This window comes from Notamacropus eugenii, chromosome 7 (assembly GCF_028372415.1).
Source record: "Notamacropus eugenii isolate mMacEug1 chromosome 7, mMacEug1.pri_v2, whole genome shotgun sequence".
Classification (NCBI taxonomy): Eukaryota; Metazoa; Chordata; class Mammalia; order Diprotodontia; family Macropodidae; genus Notamacropus; species Notamacropus eugenii.
In genome coordinates, this window is record NC_092878.1 from 151019198 (window position 1) to 151038285 (window position 19088).

General features: G+C 35.5%; 1 protein-coding gene across 2 annotated transcripts in view; it reads right to left on the reverse strand.

Annotated features, from left to right (window-relative positions):
* Window positions 1-19088, reverse strand: part of FAM47E (family with sequence similarity 47 member E) — a 59503-nt gene that overhangs the window by 8903 nt on the left and 31512 nt on the right. For both annotated transcript variants that reach the window (XM_072624100.1, XM_072624101.1), the window contains exons 6-7: window positions 14299-14454; window positions 3623-3700 (exon numbers count right to left, since the gene is read on the reverse strand). In XM_072624100.1, the coding sequence (XP_072480201.1) occupies window positions 3623-3700; window positions 14299-14454 (234 nt within the window). The remainder of the gene's footprint in view (window positions 1-3622; window positions 3701-14298; window positions 14455-19088) is intronic.

Consider the following 19088-nt stretch of genomic DNA (forward strand, 5'->3'; position numbering starts at 1 on the left):
CTATCCAGAGACATAAAGAGAAACACACACAAACACAGACACACACACACACACACACACACACACACACAGAGGACTGTAAAAAGGCGGCACAGAGTTGGGGTATAAACTTGCCTGTAAAAAGCTTACAAAGAAGGATGGTTATGAACAGTATCATCTCATAAAGCAGAGGGAAGAATTCTAGGGTAAAACCAATTAAAAGAAATCATCTGACTAAGCAAAGTCATCCCAAGAATATTCAGGAATGAAAATGAAAAGATGACTACAAGTAGAAGAAAAAAATGAAAAGATTTATTAAAAAAAAATATTAAAACAGCTTTCTCCATCAAGGATATTGGGACCACCACATTTGGGCCCTAACATTACAGATGTATACAGAGGTATTATAAATGACACTAATAATAAATAGAGCCCAGGCCCTAGAGTCAGGAAGACTGAGTTCGAATCCGGCTTCAGACAATTCCTAGCTGGGTGACCCTGGGCAAGTCATTCAAACTCTGCTTGCTTCAGTTTCCTCATCTATAAAATGGGGATAATAATAGTATCTACTTCCCAGGGGCATTGTGAGGATAAAATGAGATAATAATTGTAAGGCACTTGGCACAGTGCCTGGCACATGGTATATACTGCTATATACTTCTTCACTATTATGATAACAAAATTAATAATGTCAGCTTTTAAAACACCCTAGTAGAAGCAAATGGCCACTCTTAGTTCTGAAATCATCACTTCTACTCCCTACTAATATTTTACATATGTACCTGAATGTCTTTTTAGGGATGAACTCTCCAGGAGTTCACTATCAGAACCTTATGAAGAAAAGAGGAAATTATCTAATTGTCCCATGATCCTTGTCAACAAGTTAACTGAAAGTTTTCTGGTTCTTTGCTTCAGCAAAATGACCACCAGAGATTCAGAGGTCGGTACCATCCATGATGTCTTCTTTGAGGATTCACTTTTCTCTAGTCATTCTAAAAGGAGTGACTACCCCCAAGCTTTTACTGTAAGCCTAACTTCTCATAGACCATAACTTCTAACATTTCTGACATCTTTCTCATAAATCATGCCATTTCTTTTTTTTTTTTTGAATATCCTTGTCATGGGTGTCTGTTGAGTGGAAAAATGGCACAACATGGTATGGCACATGAATGGAGTAGGATACTACTGTGCCATAAACAAGTGATGAAAGGTATAATTTCAGAGAAACCTAGAAAGAGTTATATGAACTGATGCAATATGAAGTGAGCAGAAAGAGAAAAATTTCTAAAACAGTAATAACACTGTAAAAACGGACAACTTTGAAAGACTCAAGAACTCTGGTCAACACAACAGCCAACAATAATTCCAAAGGACTCATGATAAAACAGGTTATTCACTTCCTGACAGAGTGTCTCACTTTATTGCAATATTCACTTTATTGCAGTTGTCTAGAAGTGAACCTGCAGTATTTCTGAGGTATTCCTGAACATCATAGGAGTAAGTTACTAAATATTTATTAAGTATGAACTATGTGTCAAGTACAAAGAAAAGCAAGTAGGAGTCACAAAATATACATATAACTTGAACCGGTATTTTCTCTACTCTCACTATACGTCAGGAAGGTAATGACCTATCTATTAACAAATATTCTTAGAAGCACTATATTTAAAAGCAAAAAACTAAAACAAAGCAAATTAGGAGTATGTAGATTGGAAAATGTATTAATTTAATCAATTAACTACATCAAAAAACTATTATTATGAAGTGACAGAAATATGGACAAAGTATATAAAAAGATGTACAGGGAAGAAAGAATCTAAGAACAATACCACAGCACAAGCATGGAGTTCGAGACAAAAATAATAGCAAGAATTTCATGTTATACATTAAGTAGAGAAGGTGGAAAGGGATTTTATAGTCTCTGCCCCTTTCCATCAATTGTTTGACTAACTGTAGTTAAAGACAATATCCAGTTTGAGATGTCTGAAAGGCAGTTGGTTATATGAGATTGTAGATCAGTAAAGAGATTGGAGTGGGAAAGGTAGTTTTGAGAGCCATCATGATAAAGATGATAATTAAATACATGGTAACTGATGAGATCACCAGGGGAAGTAAACAGGTAGTGAATTTGGTATCTCAGAAAATGCCTATAGTGTTTATAAAAACAGAATAAAAACTTAAAAAAAAAAGATACAGAAACACATCCTGCCATTTTACATTCTCTCTAGCAAAGACAACTCATAAGGTCTCTTGGCAATACATCTTCAATACCTTTCTCTAAAAGGCTTATTTAAGTTTTGTAATGACCTTCAAATTATATACCATGCAACTCCTTTAGACGGTTCTTCTACAGTTTTTATTTATATGATGGTATAATTAGAAAACTCTAAAAAACTAGTCAAAACAACTGACAACTTTAGTAAGGCTGCAGAATATAAAATAAGTCCATATAAACATCAGCATTTCTATATATTACCCACAAAATCACAGCAGGAAGAGTTAGAAAAATTTCATTTAAAATAAATGCAAACAATATAAAAATGCTTGAGAGTCTACCTGGCAGGGCACTATTTGAACTCAGTTACAAAACTACACATCTAAACAATTGGAGAAATATTAGTTTTTCATAGGAAATATGAACCAATATGATAAAATGACAATTCTAAAGTAATTTTTTCAGTGCCATACCAATAAAAATGCAAAATAATTATTTTATAGAGGTAAAAAGCTAATAAAAAATTCCTCTGGAGGAAGAAAAGGTCAAAAACATCAAAGGAATCAGTAAAAGAAAAAGTAGCTTTAGCAATACCAGATTTCAAACTATGCTACATAGTAAACAACAAAACAATCTGGTACTGGCTAAGAAATGATAAAAGGGGTAGTTTCAGAAAAACTTTGGAAGACTTATCTAAGCTGATGCAAAGTAGAGTGAGTAGAACTAGGAAAACACTGTATATAATTACAGCAATATTGTAATGATAATCAAGAGTGAAAGACTTAGCTACTCTGATCAATATGATCTACAACAATTCCAAAGGACTCATAATAATGCTATCCACTTCCAGCAAGAACAGATGAACTGTAAGTGCAGACTGAAGTATATTTATTTTCACTTCATTTTTACTGACTTTTTTGTTTTGCATCATGACTCGTGGAAATTTGCTTTGCATGATTTCATATGTATAATGGGTATCATATTTCTTACTTTTCCAAAGGATGTGGGGAGAGAGATAATTTGGAACTGAAAATAAAAAAAATTTTTAAAAGCATTTTAAGGTGTTCATTTATTCATGGAACCTTCATTTATAGAGAATCAGAATATTTAGGAAGATTTCCCAGGGGTTATTTGGACTGGAATGTGTGTGAGCTTCATATTTTTCAAGAATTCCCAGATTCTTGGCTTTGTTTAAGGAAGGTTCATAGGAATACTTCTCACAAAGTTTTGCATTTTTGGTAATAGAGGCTCTATTTAGGACTCTATTTACTAGAGTGACTTTGAACCTGGAGAGAAAGTCAAGCAAGAAAAAGAGCCTGTGGCATAGAATGCTTCTAACCAGGTCCACTCTGCAGCACTCTAGCAACTGGCACTCAACAGACTGGTTGTTGATACCCAGGTTGATACCCAGATCTCTGTTTTACTCACAGTGGGCATCCTGTAGCCTTTTCTTTCAATAAATTCTTTGAAAGCAACTGTTCCATGAAGGTCCATGAGTGTTGCATCCTAAAAAGAAATCAGATATCGTTTAAGAGGTCAGTCATCAAAACTTTATTTTTTTAATAGCTCTGAAGAAGAGCACTGATTTCAAACCACAGAACCAACAAATGTGAGCATTAGAAGGGAAGCATTTTTTCTTCGTATAGAAGAAATGGAAATAATAGCAATCAGATGAAGGTAAAAGTTCTTTGTCATACAACTAGTCAAAACAACAAATGCAAAGAACTACTTAGCTTCATGTAAAAAAACCCCAAGAATTTATCAGTTCAGTTCTGGAAGCTTCACAATAATATAGAATTTTAGCTTAATCACATAGGTACCTTGCTATGTCAAGATATTTAAAATAATAAATTTCATTTTTGACAAAGATATAATTTTGGACAATAAAATATCAAAATTATATTTCATAGTGGGATATTCAGGCTTTTAAAATTTATTGAATGCAAACATTTTGGGTTCTGTTTTTGAAAATATTTTAATATTTTTAAACCACTATTAGGACATTGAGAAAAATGAATGTTTCCTTATAAAAGGGAAAGAAATTATAATTTATAACTCTAAATGCTTACATCAATAAAATAGAGAAAGAACATATCAAAGAATTAGATATACAACTAAAAAAACTAGAAAAAGAACAAAATAAAAATCTTCAATTAAACACCCATAAGTTTTGATATGTTGTCTCATAAATAAAATTATTTATGGTTTCTATGACTTGTTCTTTACCTCACATATTCTTTAAGATTAGATTATTTAGTTTCCAATTAATTTTTAATCTTTGTTCGCATGGTCCTTTGCTAAATTTAATTTTAATAGTATTATGATCTGAAAAGGATGCATTTAACAATTTTGCTTTTTCTGCATTTAACTATAAAGTTTTATGGCCAGTTTTTGTAAAGAATGCCATGTACCACTGAAAAAAATACATTCCTTTCTATTTCCATTCAGTTCTCTCCAGATGTCTATTCTATCTAACTTATCTAAAATCTATTAATCTTAGCTTCTTTCTTATTTATTTTATGGTTAGATGTATCTAGTTCTGAGAGAGGACAGTTGAAATCACCCACTATTATATTTTTGCTATCTATTTACACCTGTAATTCAATTAACTTTTTCTTTAAATATTTGAGTGCTATAGCATTTGGTGCATATATGTTTAGTATTGATATTACTTCATTATCTATGGTACCTTTTAACATAATGTAGTCTCCCTTCTTATCTCTTTTAATTAAACCTATTTTAGCTTTAACTTTGAGATCATGATTGCTACTCCTGATTTGTTTACCCTGTGTGTGTTGCTCATTTTAAAATATGTTCGTTGTAAACAACATATTGTTGTGTTGTGGTTTTTCAGCCATTCTGCTGTTTCTATTTTATGGGTGAGTTCATACCTTTCCCATTCAAAGTTATAATTACTACTTACTCATTTCTTTCCACCCTACTTTTCCTTACTGTTTGTTCTTCTCTCTCTATTTACTCTATCTCTCAGAAATCCAATTTACTTCTGATCACTGCCCCCCTAATTTATACAGCCTTCTAAAAGTCCCTTCCTCATCCTATTCCCTTGCCTTCTTATTTTTATTTATTTATTTACTTTTAGTTTTCAACATTCATTTTCACAAGATTTTGAGTTCCAAATTTTCTCCCCATATCTCCCCTCCCCAAAACACCATGCATTCTGACTGCCCTTTTCCCCAATCTGCCCTCCCTTCTATCACACTCCTCCTTTTCCTTATCCCCATCTTCTCTTTTGTCTGGTAGGGCAAGATAGATTTCTTTATCCCATTACCTGTATTTCTCATTTCCCAGTTGCATGCAGAAACAATTCTCAACATTCATTCCTTAAACTTTGAGTTCTAACTTCTTTTCCTACATTCCTCCCCATGCATCCCCACCGAGAAGGCAAGAAATTCAATACAGGCTATATTTGTGTAGTTTTGCAAAAGACTTCCATAACAGTCACGTTGTGGAAGACTAACTATATTTCCCTCCATCTTATCCTGCCCCCTATTTATTTTATTCTCTCTTTAGACCTTGTCCCTTCCCTAAACTCTTTACTTCTAATTACTCCTTCCTCCAATTTGCCCTCCCTTCTATCATCCCTCCAGCCCACTTATGCCTTTCTCCCCTACTTTCCTGTAATGTAAGATAGATTTTCATACCAAATTGAGTGTGCATGTTATTCCCTCCTTAAGCCAAATATGATGAGAGTAAGCTTCACTTTTTCCCTCTCACTTTCCCCCTTTTCTCCTCCATTGGAAAAGCTTTTTCCTGCCTCTTTTATGAGAGATAATTTGCCCCATTCCATTTTTCCCTTTCTCCTCCCAATATATTCCTCTCTCACCCCTTAATTTTACTTTTTAGATATTATCCCTTCCTATTCAACTCACCCTGAGCCCTCTGTCTATATATATATACACACACACACATATATATATATGTGGGTATAATCCCTCCAACTACCCAAATACTGAGAAAAGTTTCAAGAGTTACAAATATTATTTTTCCATGAAGGAATGTAAACAGTTCAACTTTAGTAAATCCCTTATGATTTTTCTTTCCTGTTTGTCTTTTCATGCTTCTCTTGATTCTTGTGTTTGAAAGTCAAATTTTCTATTCAGTTCTGGTCTTTTCACCAAGAATGTTTGAAAGTCCTCTATTTCAATTGAATGACCATTTCCCCCCCTGAAATATTATACTCAGTTTTGCTGAGTAGATGATTGTTGGTTTTAATCCTAGTTCCTTTGACTTCTGGAATGTCTTATTCCAAGCCCTTTGATGCCTTAATGTAGAAGCTGCTAGATCTTGTGTTATCCTGATTGTGTTTCTACAATACTTGAAATGTTTCTTTCTGGCTACTTGCAATATTTTCTCCTTGATCTGAGAACTCTGGAATTTGGCGACAATATTCCTAGGAGTTGTTCTTTTTGGATCTCTCTCAGGAGGTGATTGGTGGATTCTTTCAATATTTATTTCACTCTCTGGTTCTAGAATATCAGGGCAGTTTTCCTTGATAGTTTCATGAAAGATGATGTCTAGGCTCCTTTTTTGATCATGGCTTTCAGGTAGTCCCATAATTTTTAAATTGTCTCTCCTGGATCTATTTTTCAGGTGAGTTGTTTTTCCAATGAGATATTTCATAGTCTTCTATTTTTTTCATTTTTTTTGGTTTTGTTTTGTGATTTCTTGGTTTCTCATAAAGTCATTAGCTTCCATCTATGCCATTCTAATTTTTAAAGAACTATTTTCTTCAGTAAATTTTTGGACCTCTTTTCACATTTCATTAATTCTGCTTTTTAAAGCATTCTTCTCCTCATTGGCTTTTTTGGCCCCTTTTTGCCTATTTTTTAAAGGTGTTATTTTCTTCAGCATTTTTTGGGTCTCCTTTAGCAAGATGTTGACTCGCTTTTCATGATTTTCTTTCATTGCTCTCATTTCTCTTTCCAACTTTTCCTCCACCTCTCTTACTTGATTTTCAAAAATCCTTTTTTCAGTTCTTCCATGGCCTGAGACCATTGCACATTGATTTTGGATGCAGAAGCTTTGGCTTTTATGTCTCTCTCCGGTGGTATGCATTGTTCTTCCTCATCCAAAAGGGTGGAAGAAAACACCTGTTCACCAAGAAAGTAACCTTCTATAGTTTTATTTTTTTCACCTTTTTTGGGCATTTTCCAGCCAGTTACTTGACTTTTGAGTCCTTTGTCAAGAGTAGGGTATACTTTGGGGATCTGTAAGTTCTCAGTTCCTCCAAGGTGGCATAACCAAGGGAGAGGAGCTTACTTCTCTCCTGGCTTGCACTCTGGTCTGGGAGCTGCCATAAGCTTTTCTACCCAGGATCTGTGAGTATGATTCTCTCTTCACAACAATCCCCTACTCCAGCACGGCAGTGCTCCTCCTCACACCAGGGTCACCACTCAGGGCTGAGACCTAGATCAGCAGCTTGATTCCCCCAGGGGCTTTAGGCAGAGGGCTCCAAAAATGGACGCTGCTGCTGCCTGGGACCGGGGATAGAACACGTTCCTTTCTCACCCAGGTGAAAGAGTTTTCTCACTGACCTTTGAAGTTGTCTTTGGCATTTGTGGGCTGAGTAACCTGGGAACCGCAGCTGCTGTCAGAGATTCTGCCCCCTGAGGCCTGCTCTGGCCCTGTCCCTGCCAAGCTGCATGGCCGAGGCCAGGCTGAGCTCTGTGGTCTGTGCTTGGCTCCAAGAATGGTATGATAGACCTTTCCTGTCTACCTTCCAGGCTACCTTAGGCTGGAAATCTCTTTCATTCTGTTTTTTTGTGGCTTCTACTGCTCTAGAATTTGTTTAGAGTCATTTTTTACAGGTATTTTATGGTCTATGGGGGGAGAACTCTCACAGGTCATCTTTCTATTTCTTAATCCACATAAACTTCTAAGAGTACCACCCCTATCCTATTCCCTTGCCCTTCTATTTTTTCTGTAAGTTAAGACTTTTGTACCCCAAGAGATTGTTATTCTCTCTTTAGCCTAGCTCCAATGACTATAAAAACTAGAAAAATCTAATAAAAAGTTCTCATACTACCTGACCTCCACCCTTTCCTCCTCTCCATTGTAACAGTTTTTCCATTCAACCCTTTACTTTTACTTCATTTTACCTCTCCCTACCCAATTTTTTTTTAGGATCAACTCAACTCAATCCCAAGCCTTCTACCTATGTATACTATTTTGAACTATCTTAGTAACGATGAGATTGTTAAGAGTTACAAATATAAATTTCTTACATAAGAAGCAAACAATTTAACCTTAGTAAGTCCTTTATAATTAATCTTTTATGTTTACTTTTTTATGCTTCATTTGATCCTTGCAAGTCAAATTTGGTGTTCAATTCTTGTCTTTTCCTCAAGAATACTTGAAAGTACTTTAGTTCATTAAATATCCATGTTTTCCCTTGTAGGATCACACTCAGCTTTGCTGGGTAGGTTATTCTGAGTTTGAAACCCAACTCTCTGCCCTTTGAAATATCATAATTCAAATCCTTTGGTCTTTTGATCCAGAAGCTGCTAAATATTGTATTATTGCAATTGTAGGCCCACAATATTTAAATTGTTTGCTTCTAGTCACTTATAATGTATTCTCCTTGAGCTGAGAGCTTTGAAACTTAGATATAATGTTACTTCGAGTTTTCATTTTGGGATCTCTTTCAGGCAAGGATAGGTAGATTTTTTCAATTTTTATTTTATCCTCTAGTTCTAGAACTTCAAGGAAGTTTTCTTTAATAATTTCTTGAATAACATCCAGACTTTTTTTTAAAAAAAAAATCATAACTTTGAGGTAGTCTGACAATTTTTATATTCTTTCTCCTTGATATGTTATCCAGGTGAGTTGTTTTTTCTACTGAGAAAGTTTCACATTCTCTTCAATTTTTCATTCTTTTGATTTTGTTTTATTATTTCTTGATGTCTTATGAAGTCATTAGCTTCTCCTTACTCAATTCTAATTTTTAAGGTGTTATTTTCTTCAGTAAGTTTTTTGATTTCTGTTCAATTGGTCTATTTTTCATAATTTTCTTGCTTTTTTTTTTTCATTGCTCAATTCTTTTCCCATTTTTTCCTTACCAGTTCTTATTTGAATTTTAAAGTCCTTTTTAATGCTTTTCCAAAGAAGTCTTTTTTTTGGATTGTGACCATTTTACATTTTTCTTTGAAGTTTTCTGTTTTGTCTCCTGAGTTTGAACCTTGATCTTCTATATCACCATAGTAGCTATCTGTGGTTGGGTTCTTTCTCCGTTTTTTACTCATTTTTTGGCCTATTTTTTGACTGTTTACTTTATGTCAGAGTTGGGCTCTGCTCCTGGATGTAAGGGATAATGTCCCAGGCTTCAGGTTCTTAATGCTATTCTTTTTCGAAGTCTATCTGGGGGCCTTTGACCTCTTGGTTCTTCCAGTGTTCTATAATACAAGGCCAGGCATGGTTACTGTTCCTCCAGCTTACATCTTGGTCTATGAGTGATCTCAGACATTCCTTTCCTCTACTGAACTGCAACCAGAGTCCCCAGCACAGCTGCCACTTCAAATGCTCTTGCTCCCTGTGGTCTATTATGTGGCTGCAAATGTTACCTCGCTCCTCTGCCCTGGAACCAAAGTCAAGGATGTTGTTCTCCTGTGAGTGACCACAACCAGCAGTGCCCTTGTACCTCTAAAATTGCATTCATCTGACGTACTCACTGGGACTCCATCTGGTCAGTGCACCTGGGTTCCACTTTCAGTGCCAGCAGAGGGCTACCTCAATCTTCCCCTGATCCACTACCCAGCCCCCAACACCACTATGGGGTTAACATTATCAAAGCTAAGGCTGCCACCACAGCTGCCCCCAGGGCTTGCTCTTTTTTAACTCAGAGGTATCTGCACTTCAGTCAAGTCAGACCTCCACCCTGGGAGGTCAGATCTTTCCTAACATCCTCCCAAGTTGTCTTAGCCTGGATGTCTGCTTTACTCTGACATTTAATTATTTCTGCTGCTCTCAAATTTACTTTGAGGCATTATTTTAAGTTATTTTGGGGGGGAATTTAGGAGAGGCAGGTCGTTTTCTGCCTTATTCTTCCATCTTCTCAAAATTCCTCTACACCATGACTTTAACCTCTTTAATTTAGTTTACTCTTAGGTCTCTCAGGAGAAATCTAAGGGAGTTCCATGTTCACATTTCAGAATTTTACTGGACAGAGTTGTTGAGTCACTCATAAAAACTAAATGGTGACTCTGTTCCTCTCAAGGAAGTTTTATACCCATGCCAGAATCATCAGCTGTAGAGAAAGAAAACAAGACATGCTTCAGCTCCACCTAAATGGATGGAGAGAGAAGAGAGGGGGAGGAGGAAGAGGACATCTTTCACCCAAGTGGGAGGAAGTTGAGAGTAAATAAACTGACCAAGTTTCAGTACGAAGTAAGCACATTCAGAAAAATAGCAAGCTCTATCTTACAAATCACTCATTAAACAGATCAGTGTGTCAGACAAGGCTCCAACTGCTTATAAGCATATTTAATTTGATATAGCAAAATTTTCATATATTCCATTTGAAATTAGCTCACTGATATATCTATTTTGGGTCCTCCTCAGAGCTCAAAATTTCCTAAGATCCTCCCATCATGCTTCATGTCTTCCTTCCAGCTGAGAAACATACACTTGCCATCTGTCACCTTTCCCACATGGGACTATACCTAATTATGGTCCTATTCGGTCAAAGGGCAAGCACAATTTAGTGACTTTTCAGGTATAGTTTCAAATAGCTTTCCAAAGTTGATGGGTCAGTTCACACCTTCACCAATAGTACATTGGTATGCCTGTTCTCCCACAGATTCTCCAATAACGGTCACTTTCTTTTTCTGTCATCTTCACCGATCTGATGGATGTGAGATGGGACCTCCGAGTCATTTTAATTTTATTATCTTTTATTAGTAGTGTTTTTGAGTATTTTCTCATATACTTTTGGATAGCTTAGATTTCTTCCTTTGAGACCTGACCATTCATGTCCTTTGACTCCTTATCTAATAGTCACATTCCTAAACAGGAATGTTTCTTATTTGCATCAATTCTCTTTATGGCTTGTATATCATTCATTTACTAGAGAAATTTGCTGCAAATATTTTGCCCCTATTAACTCTCTTTTGTTTTTTCCCAGAAGGAATTTGGTAGAATTCCTTCTGTTGCTATTTTAAAAAGCGATTTTTGGGACCTTGGAATATTTTTCCCTAGTATTTCATAGAATTCACTTGTTAATCTTATTCTGACTAGGGAAGGGAACGTGTGTGGAGGGGGGGGGTAGTGTTCATTCTTTTTTTCTGAGGTAGTCTCTATTTTCTGTTTCATTCATCTGGATACTTCCACATACACATTATAACAGAAAAAGATGAGTGTATATGGCACTGATCTCTCCTGTGTACAGCTTGCTTTGGGGGTGTGTGAAGTATAATAAATTCAGTATATAACTGTTAAAACTACCTTGCTTCTTGGGATCCCTTTTTGCTTTCCTTCTGTTCTTTTTTGCATACTAAAAAAAGCTTCAATAACCTTTTCTTTTTCTTTCTTCACCCCTCTCAACTCTTTTTTTTTTGCAACTCTATCCCTAGTTTCTCTGTCCCTCCCAATTTTATCTCTACCCTGATGTAGACAGAGGGCATGGGTGTGAGTTGACCAAATTACTAGTATCAAAAATGAAAAGAGGAAATGTATCACCAACGAAGATGAAATTAAAGCAATTACTAGGAGTTCTTTTACACAATTATATGTCAATAAAATTGACAATCTAAATGAAATGGATAAATATCTACAAAAATATAGACTGTCCAGATTAATTGAAGAGGAAATCAAACTCTTAAATAACCCTATCTTAGAAAAATAAATTGATCAAGTCATAAATGAGCTCCCTGGAAAAAAATCTCTAGGACCAGAGGGATTCACAAGTGGATTCTACCTAACATTTAAGGAATAATTAGTTCCAATAGTATATAAACTATTTGAAAAAAGAGGTAAAGAATTCCTACCAAATTCCTTTTATGACACAATTATGATGCTGATATCTAAATCAGGGAGAGCAAAAACAGAGAAATAAAATTATAGATCAATTTCCTTAATGAATATTGATGAAAAAAATCTAATAAAATGCTAGTAAGGAGATTACAGCAATATATCACAAAGATTACACACTATGACCAGGTGAGATTTATACTAGGAATTGCAGGGTTGGTTCAATATTAGGAAAACTATCAAAATAATTGACCATATCAATAACAAAAAACAAAAAAAACCCTCATACAATTATATGAATAGGTGCAGAAAAAGCCTTTGACAAAATACACTTATTCCTATTATAAATACTTGAAAACAGGGGAATTAACAGAATCTTTCTTAAATCTTAAAATGACAAGTAGTAGCTAGCTAACTAACTAAAAGCAAGAGCAAGCATTATATATAATGAAGATAAACATGAAACCTTTCCAATAAGATCAGGAGTAAAGCAAGAATATCCATCATCACCACTATTATTCAGTATAGTACTTGAAATACCAGTGATAGCAATAAGACAAGAAAAAGACATTGAAGAAATAAAAACAGACAATGAGGAAACAAAACTAGCACTCTTTGCATATGATATGATGGTATACTTAGAGAACTCTAAAGAATCAGTTAAAAAACTAATTGGAACAATTAACAACTTCAGCAAGGTTGCAGGATGTAAAATAAACCCACACAAATCATCAGCATTTCTAATAACTACCAACAAAATCCAACAGAAAGAGATAAAAAAAGAAATTCCATTTAAAATAACTATAGACAATATAAAGTACTTGGGAGTCTACCTGCCAAGACAAATCCATGGATCATATAAACACAATTACAAATACTTTTCAAACAAATAAAGACAGATCTAAACAACTGGAGAAATCTTAATTGCTCATAGACAGGCCAAGTCAATACACTAAAAATGACAATTCTACCTAAGTTAATTCCATTATTCAGTGTCATACCAATCAAGCTACCAAAGAATTATTTTATAGATCTAGACAAAATAGTAACAAAATTCATCTAGAAGAATAAAAGGTTAAGAATGTCAAGGGGAATCAATGGGGAAAAAAAGTTAAGGAAGGAAACACGGTAGTTCCAGGACTTCAAACTGTATTACTAAGTCATAATAATCAAAACAATCTGGAACGATTGTAGTAAGACTTTTTGTGATAGCAAAGAAGTAGAAGCAAAGTAGCTGCCCATTGATTGAGGTATAGCTAAACAAAGTGGACTAGACGAATATAATGGAATAATCTTGTGCTATAAGAAATGAGAATGTGATGAACACAGAAAATCAAAGAAAAATTTCCCTGAACTAACACAGAGTGAAGCAAACTAGCAGAACTAGCAAAACAATGTACACGATGATTACAACAATATAAACGAGAAAAAAAACACATACATGCACACAAAGTCACAAGTGAATATTGCAAAATTACAAAGAACAAGCATGACTCACATGAGGGGATTGGAGGACGCTCCTACCCTACTCCTCTCCAGAGGTGAAAGATCCTCAAGTGTTGCATATTGCCCATATTTTCAGACTTTTTTGATCAGTTATGTTGATATTTCCTCTTTATCTTTTTTTGTCTCTAAAATACTATTTATTATTGAGTTGGCTCTCTGGAAGAGAGCATATTAGAGGCCATTGAATATTGGATATTGGAGGGACTATTGGAGGATACTGGGAGAAACTAGGGTGATATAAAAAAGATAGCATTAAAATTATTTTTTAAAAAATCATGCTCATACCATTTCCATTACATTACTTGAGGTGGGGATATGGAACATCCTAATTACATTTTAGTGATGTATCAAATTCATCAGAATGTTGACCAATCCATCATTGACTGAAAATTATTTAGATATTCTTTGGGTCCATCTTGTAGTCAGGTAACAACATATGCTCTCTCTAATAATTTATTATCTTGGTTATAGAACTCATGATATGAGTTGTGAAACTGTAGGAAAATTATATATTTCTCAAAAAATTCTAGAGTCAAGTAAAAAGGTCACAAATGAATAGGGCAATTTTTAGCCCAAGTGAAAATGAGATTCTAGATAATGACGTGTGAACATACCTTTTCTTGAAGATGCTTTTTCAACTTTTCATGTTTGGAAGAAGCTTCCATTTTAGGATCCAACAGAGGTTCATTTTCTCTTTGCTTCTTCCATAACTTGGTGTGCAGATACCAGGCCCCATATCTGAACTTTACGTAGTCTGGTTTGTAAGGATTCTGTAGAAAAGAGAAATTTCCAATTTCATTTCAGGTGCTCTGGCCTTTTATTACAGTGATTCAAAAAGTAAGTCCTTAGTTCCTTGATTCAAATGCTGTTGATAAGTCAAAAACATCACTGTGCATAATGTTTAAATTTAGTTCCTACTCTAGTATTTTAGGGAACATGCTTTTCCTTGGTTTGAGTTTATGTCAATAACCAAAATATTTCATCAATTAGATAATAGCTCCATGTGTTTCCAGAGCAGTCTAAATTTTACATGTGAGCAAACCTATAATCACATTCATTGTGAAAGATTCCACTGACTGTGCTAAAAAAAAAATCTATCCTCTTGCAAAACTTAAGCCAAAGTAGCAGCTAGGAATAATAAAAAAAGAAAGAGTCATGTTGCCAACACTGGACTTGCACAATATCCATTAGTACACAAGTATTGACTCAGCTGGACACCATAAATGCCAAGTCCTATGCCTTTATTGGGGAAGGAGAGGAGAAAAGGAGACATTAGGCCAACTCTGAAGCACTTAGGAAGGGAAATTTTGCTTACCTCTATGCCAAGGGTTCTTAACCTGGGATCTATGAATTTTTTTATTAATTGATAATTGTATTTTAACATAATTGGTTCCCTTTGTAATCCTATATATTTTATTTTATGCATTCAAAAGCACTATTCTGAGAAGGGATCCATAGGTTTTAGCAGGCTTCCAAAGGGATTCATGGCAGAAAAAAGATTAAAACTTCTGCTCTATGTATAGGTACATGATTATAATAACCATTCATTGTTATTGAAAAAGAGGCATGGTAGAAGAACCAGACACTATTATAATCCTACCAACTTTCACAGATAATGTTCCCCCTATAACAAAATTATACATTGATGGCTCTCTTCTGGGCACTGCAAAATGGAAAAAATATTTATAGGAAATCAGGTGAGACATTCTCCTAGTTTGACAATATGAGTTGGAGTAGTTGCAAAAGTAAGCTCTTCTCAAGCCCTTCTAAAACGAGCAAAGACCATCTGAAACTGATACATTTTATTACTTGCAATGAAGAAACACCAGAAGGTCTCTCAGTCCAAAAAGGATGTCCCTTCTGCCTGCTCTTATTTTAACATAATTCTAGAAATGCTCGCTGTAAATAAAACAAGAAATAGAAATTAAAGATATGAACATAGACAAAGAGACAAAATTATCCCTATTTGCAGATAACATGATAGATCCCCAGAGAGTCAACAAAGGAGCTAGAGATGATTAATATTTTTCGTAAAATAGCAATGTACAAACTAGATTCACAAAATCTATCAATATTTTGTATAAAGAACATGCCAAACCTAAAAGGCAATATGATAAAAAGAGAAAGTCCATACAGAATACAGAGAAGTTATTTGGGGAGTATGAGTCAGACTACAAAGTTGCTCAGGTTCCTTCTAACTCTGAAATTCTGATCTTATGAAAATATCTGGGATCTTATCTACAAAGACAAATAATATTCCTGCATTGTACCATCCCTAAAATATATATTTGTTAAAGTTCTTTCTGGTGTTGAGAAATATGTGTATTCTTGAACAATTCCCATTTAAAAATGCCATAACCCTTATAGTTCTATACAGGTGATTACCGAATACTCTTTACAAAAATGAAAGATGACAAATAATTGGGAAGATATGCTGTATTCATCGAGCCATGCCAATATAATAAGGAACATGCTACCTAAATTGATCTGCAGGTTTAGAGTCACACCAATCAAATTGCCAAGGGCACACATTACAGACCTAGAGAAAAGAGTAACAACATTGATTTTGAGGAACAAAAGGCACTGCATGGGAAAAGATGAAAGGAAAAGTAGGAATGAAGGGAGCATGACATTACCAAAACTCAAATTATATTACTTTCTTTTCTGGAATGCACTCCTGAAAAAATTTTTTTTTACCACATCTCAGAAATGTCTTCATCCTGGAAGGTCACTTCAGTCTTGGAAGCACCTCTGACCCTGTAGCCTCTTTCTGTGATTGGATGCTTCCTCCCAGAAACTCCATTTAAGGAAGACACCCAGGCTATCCATGTCTAATTCTTCATGATGCCCTCTGGAGTTTTTCCGCCATGCCCTCTCACCCCTTTACCATATGACTTTGCCCACCCCCTTTTCAGCTATTTTATGTGTTGTCTTCCAATGTAAGCATCTTGAGGCAGGGGCTTTCTTTTTTCTTGTAATTTTATTCTCTGGTATTAGCACATAGTAAGTACTTAACCAATGCTTACTAACTGACTGACAGATATTACAAAGTAGTAATCATCAAAATTATTTGATTCTAGACAAAACCCCCAGAAAAGTAGAACAATGGGATGTACTAGACAAGCAAGACAAATCCAACACAGCTGTTCAGTGCTAGATACATAGCCTGAGCCCCAAAACCCATTGGTTTGGGATTCTGTCTTCATTGGTGAAGATCAGTCCCTTGCACCTGTGTGAAGGATGGGGCAGAGTTGGCAAAAGCCAGAGAGAGAAGTGCCAGGTTCTTTAAGTCTCTGAGTTACTTAGGGCTCTTCAGCCACCTCAGTATTTGGACTCCTCTGACTTCTAGATTCAAGAGTGAAGGTGGAAGACACCAACCCCACTTCTGGTTGCTGAAGGGAAAATAAGACTGGGGAGAAGCCATCATGAGAGGAGCTAGTAGTGCCTAACATGGCCCCATCCCCAGTTTGCTACACTAGAAACATCAGGGAATTTCCCCTTGCTCCCAATGGAAGAGTTCTTTCACTGTGTACTGTCTGATATATATATATATTCTGCTATGTATGCTGATTTCTATTTTGTTATTGGATAAATGGGCATCTTTGTCAGTTGCTGTGTATGTGTGCTCACTGTGGAAGTAGTATTTGATGGGAAGAAAGTAAAGCATTGGATGTAAAACTCATTTTCCCATTAAGAAACAGTGATCAGAAGATTAACTTAAATCTGAAAACCATATTCACTAGACTAGTAATATTTAAGGGAGTAGATAGAAATACTTCTAGCCTGATACCCCCTCTCAGAGGAGAGCAGAGTGGTCACACTCATACACCCAACTTCCTGCTTCCCTTCCTGGCAGGAAATACTTGCTCCTTGGAGAAGACTGATGGGGTGAAGAGGCTAGAGATATCTATCCTGCCTCTTTCTGAGCCACACAATGGTACCCCATGCTACATGTAGGGAACAGTCCTTGCTCTACATAACAACATTTCCCATAGAAATATAATTTCTGATCTCTTATTTTTGCAAGAAGTTGGGGGGGGGGTTTCTTTCTAGAGTCTTATTTCCTCTCTATCAACCTGAAGTGGGGTTGGCATTGTCCATCTTCTCTCTTGAAACTCGAAGCCAGAAGAGTCCCAGACCTGAAGAAAGTAAAGAGCCCAAAGAAACTTGAAGAGACTTGAAAAGCCTGGAGTTTTTCTCTCTTCCATTCTCACCACCTCTGCCCCACCATTTACACAGGTGCAGGGCATTGATCTCCACCAATAAAGAGAAAGGGCCACATCAAAGGGTTTGGGACCTGGGTGGGATACAGATAGATCCAAGAACAACAATTTCTGGATCAAAGGCAAGAGCTTCTGGGAAAACCACAAAGTCTGACATAAATTATATATAGACCATTATCTTACATTACACACCACAATAGAATCCAAATGGACACATGGCTTAAAAATAGAATGTTTCATCATTTAAAAAAATTAGAAAACAGGCATTAACCTTCATATCTATAGCTAATAGGAGAATCCTAACCAAGCAAGGGATATGGGAGATCAAGAAAGTAAAATAAACAATTTCAATTACATACAATTTAAAAGCTTTTCCAGAAACCAAATTAGTATGTGAATAAGAAAAGAAACTGTTTTATGGGGGGAGGGGAATCTTTGCATGAAATGTCACTGATAAAAGTTTGATATGCAAAATATAAAGGAAATTGATACATATAGGATCGAAAGTCATTTCCAATTAGATGTGTTCAAAGGAGAAGTCTTCAAAAGATCTGCAAATTCTAAACATTATGAGAAAAGATGCTCTGAATCACTAATAATGAGAGAAATGTATATTAAAACAACCAGTACTCAGGAAATTGGCAAAGACAAAAAGCAGAAAGTCCATATTGGAAGAACCATCAGGAGATAGCCACATTGTTTTGGGGAACTGTGATTCTGGCCCAATCATCCTTGAAAATAATTCGAGATTATAGGAGAAAAATCACTAAAATGTTCATGCCCTTTGTTCATTCCCACTATCTAGCACAATATGCCACAACTAACAAAGATGCCATATGAACCAAAATAATCCTAGCAGTACATTTTACAGTAATAAAAAAGTAGAAATAAAATGTGTGCCTATTGACAGAAGAATAAGGAAAAAAACTGTGGGACATGAAAGTGCAGTCAGAATTGAAGACTATGAGAGGTTCAGAAAAACATAGGAATGGAAGGATGATTCAGAGAAGAAAGAAGAAACAGGGAAAGAATGTAAGTAGACAGAAAGAAATCCTAACCAGTACCTGGGGATGGAAGTTGAATGTACCTTTGGGGAGTTAAACCACTCCATTTTGGAGTTCCTTCCTTGGAGGTAAGTAGTTATAATTAGGGAGTTCAAACTTACCTAACCTGTCATATTA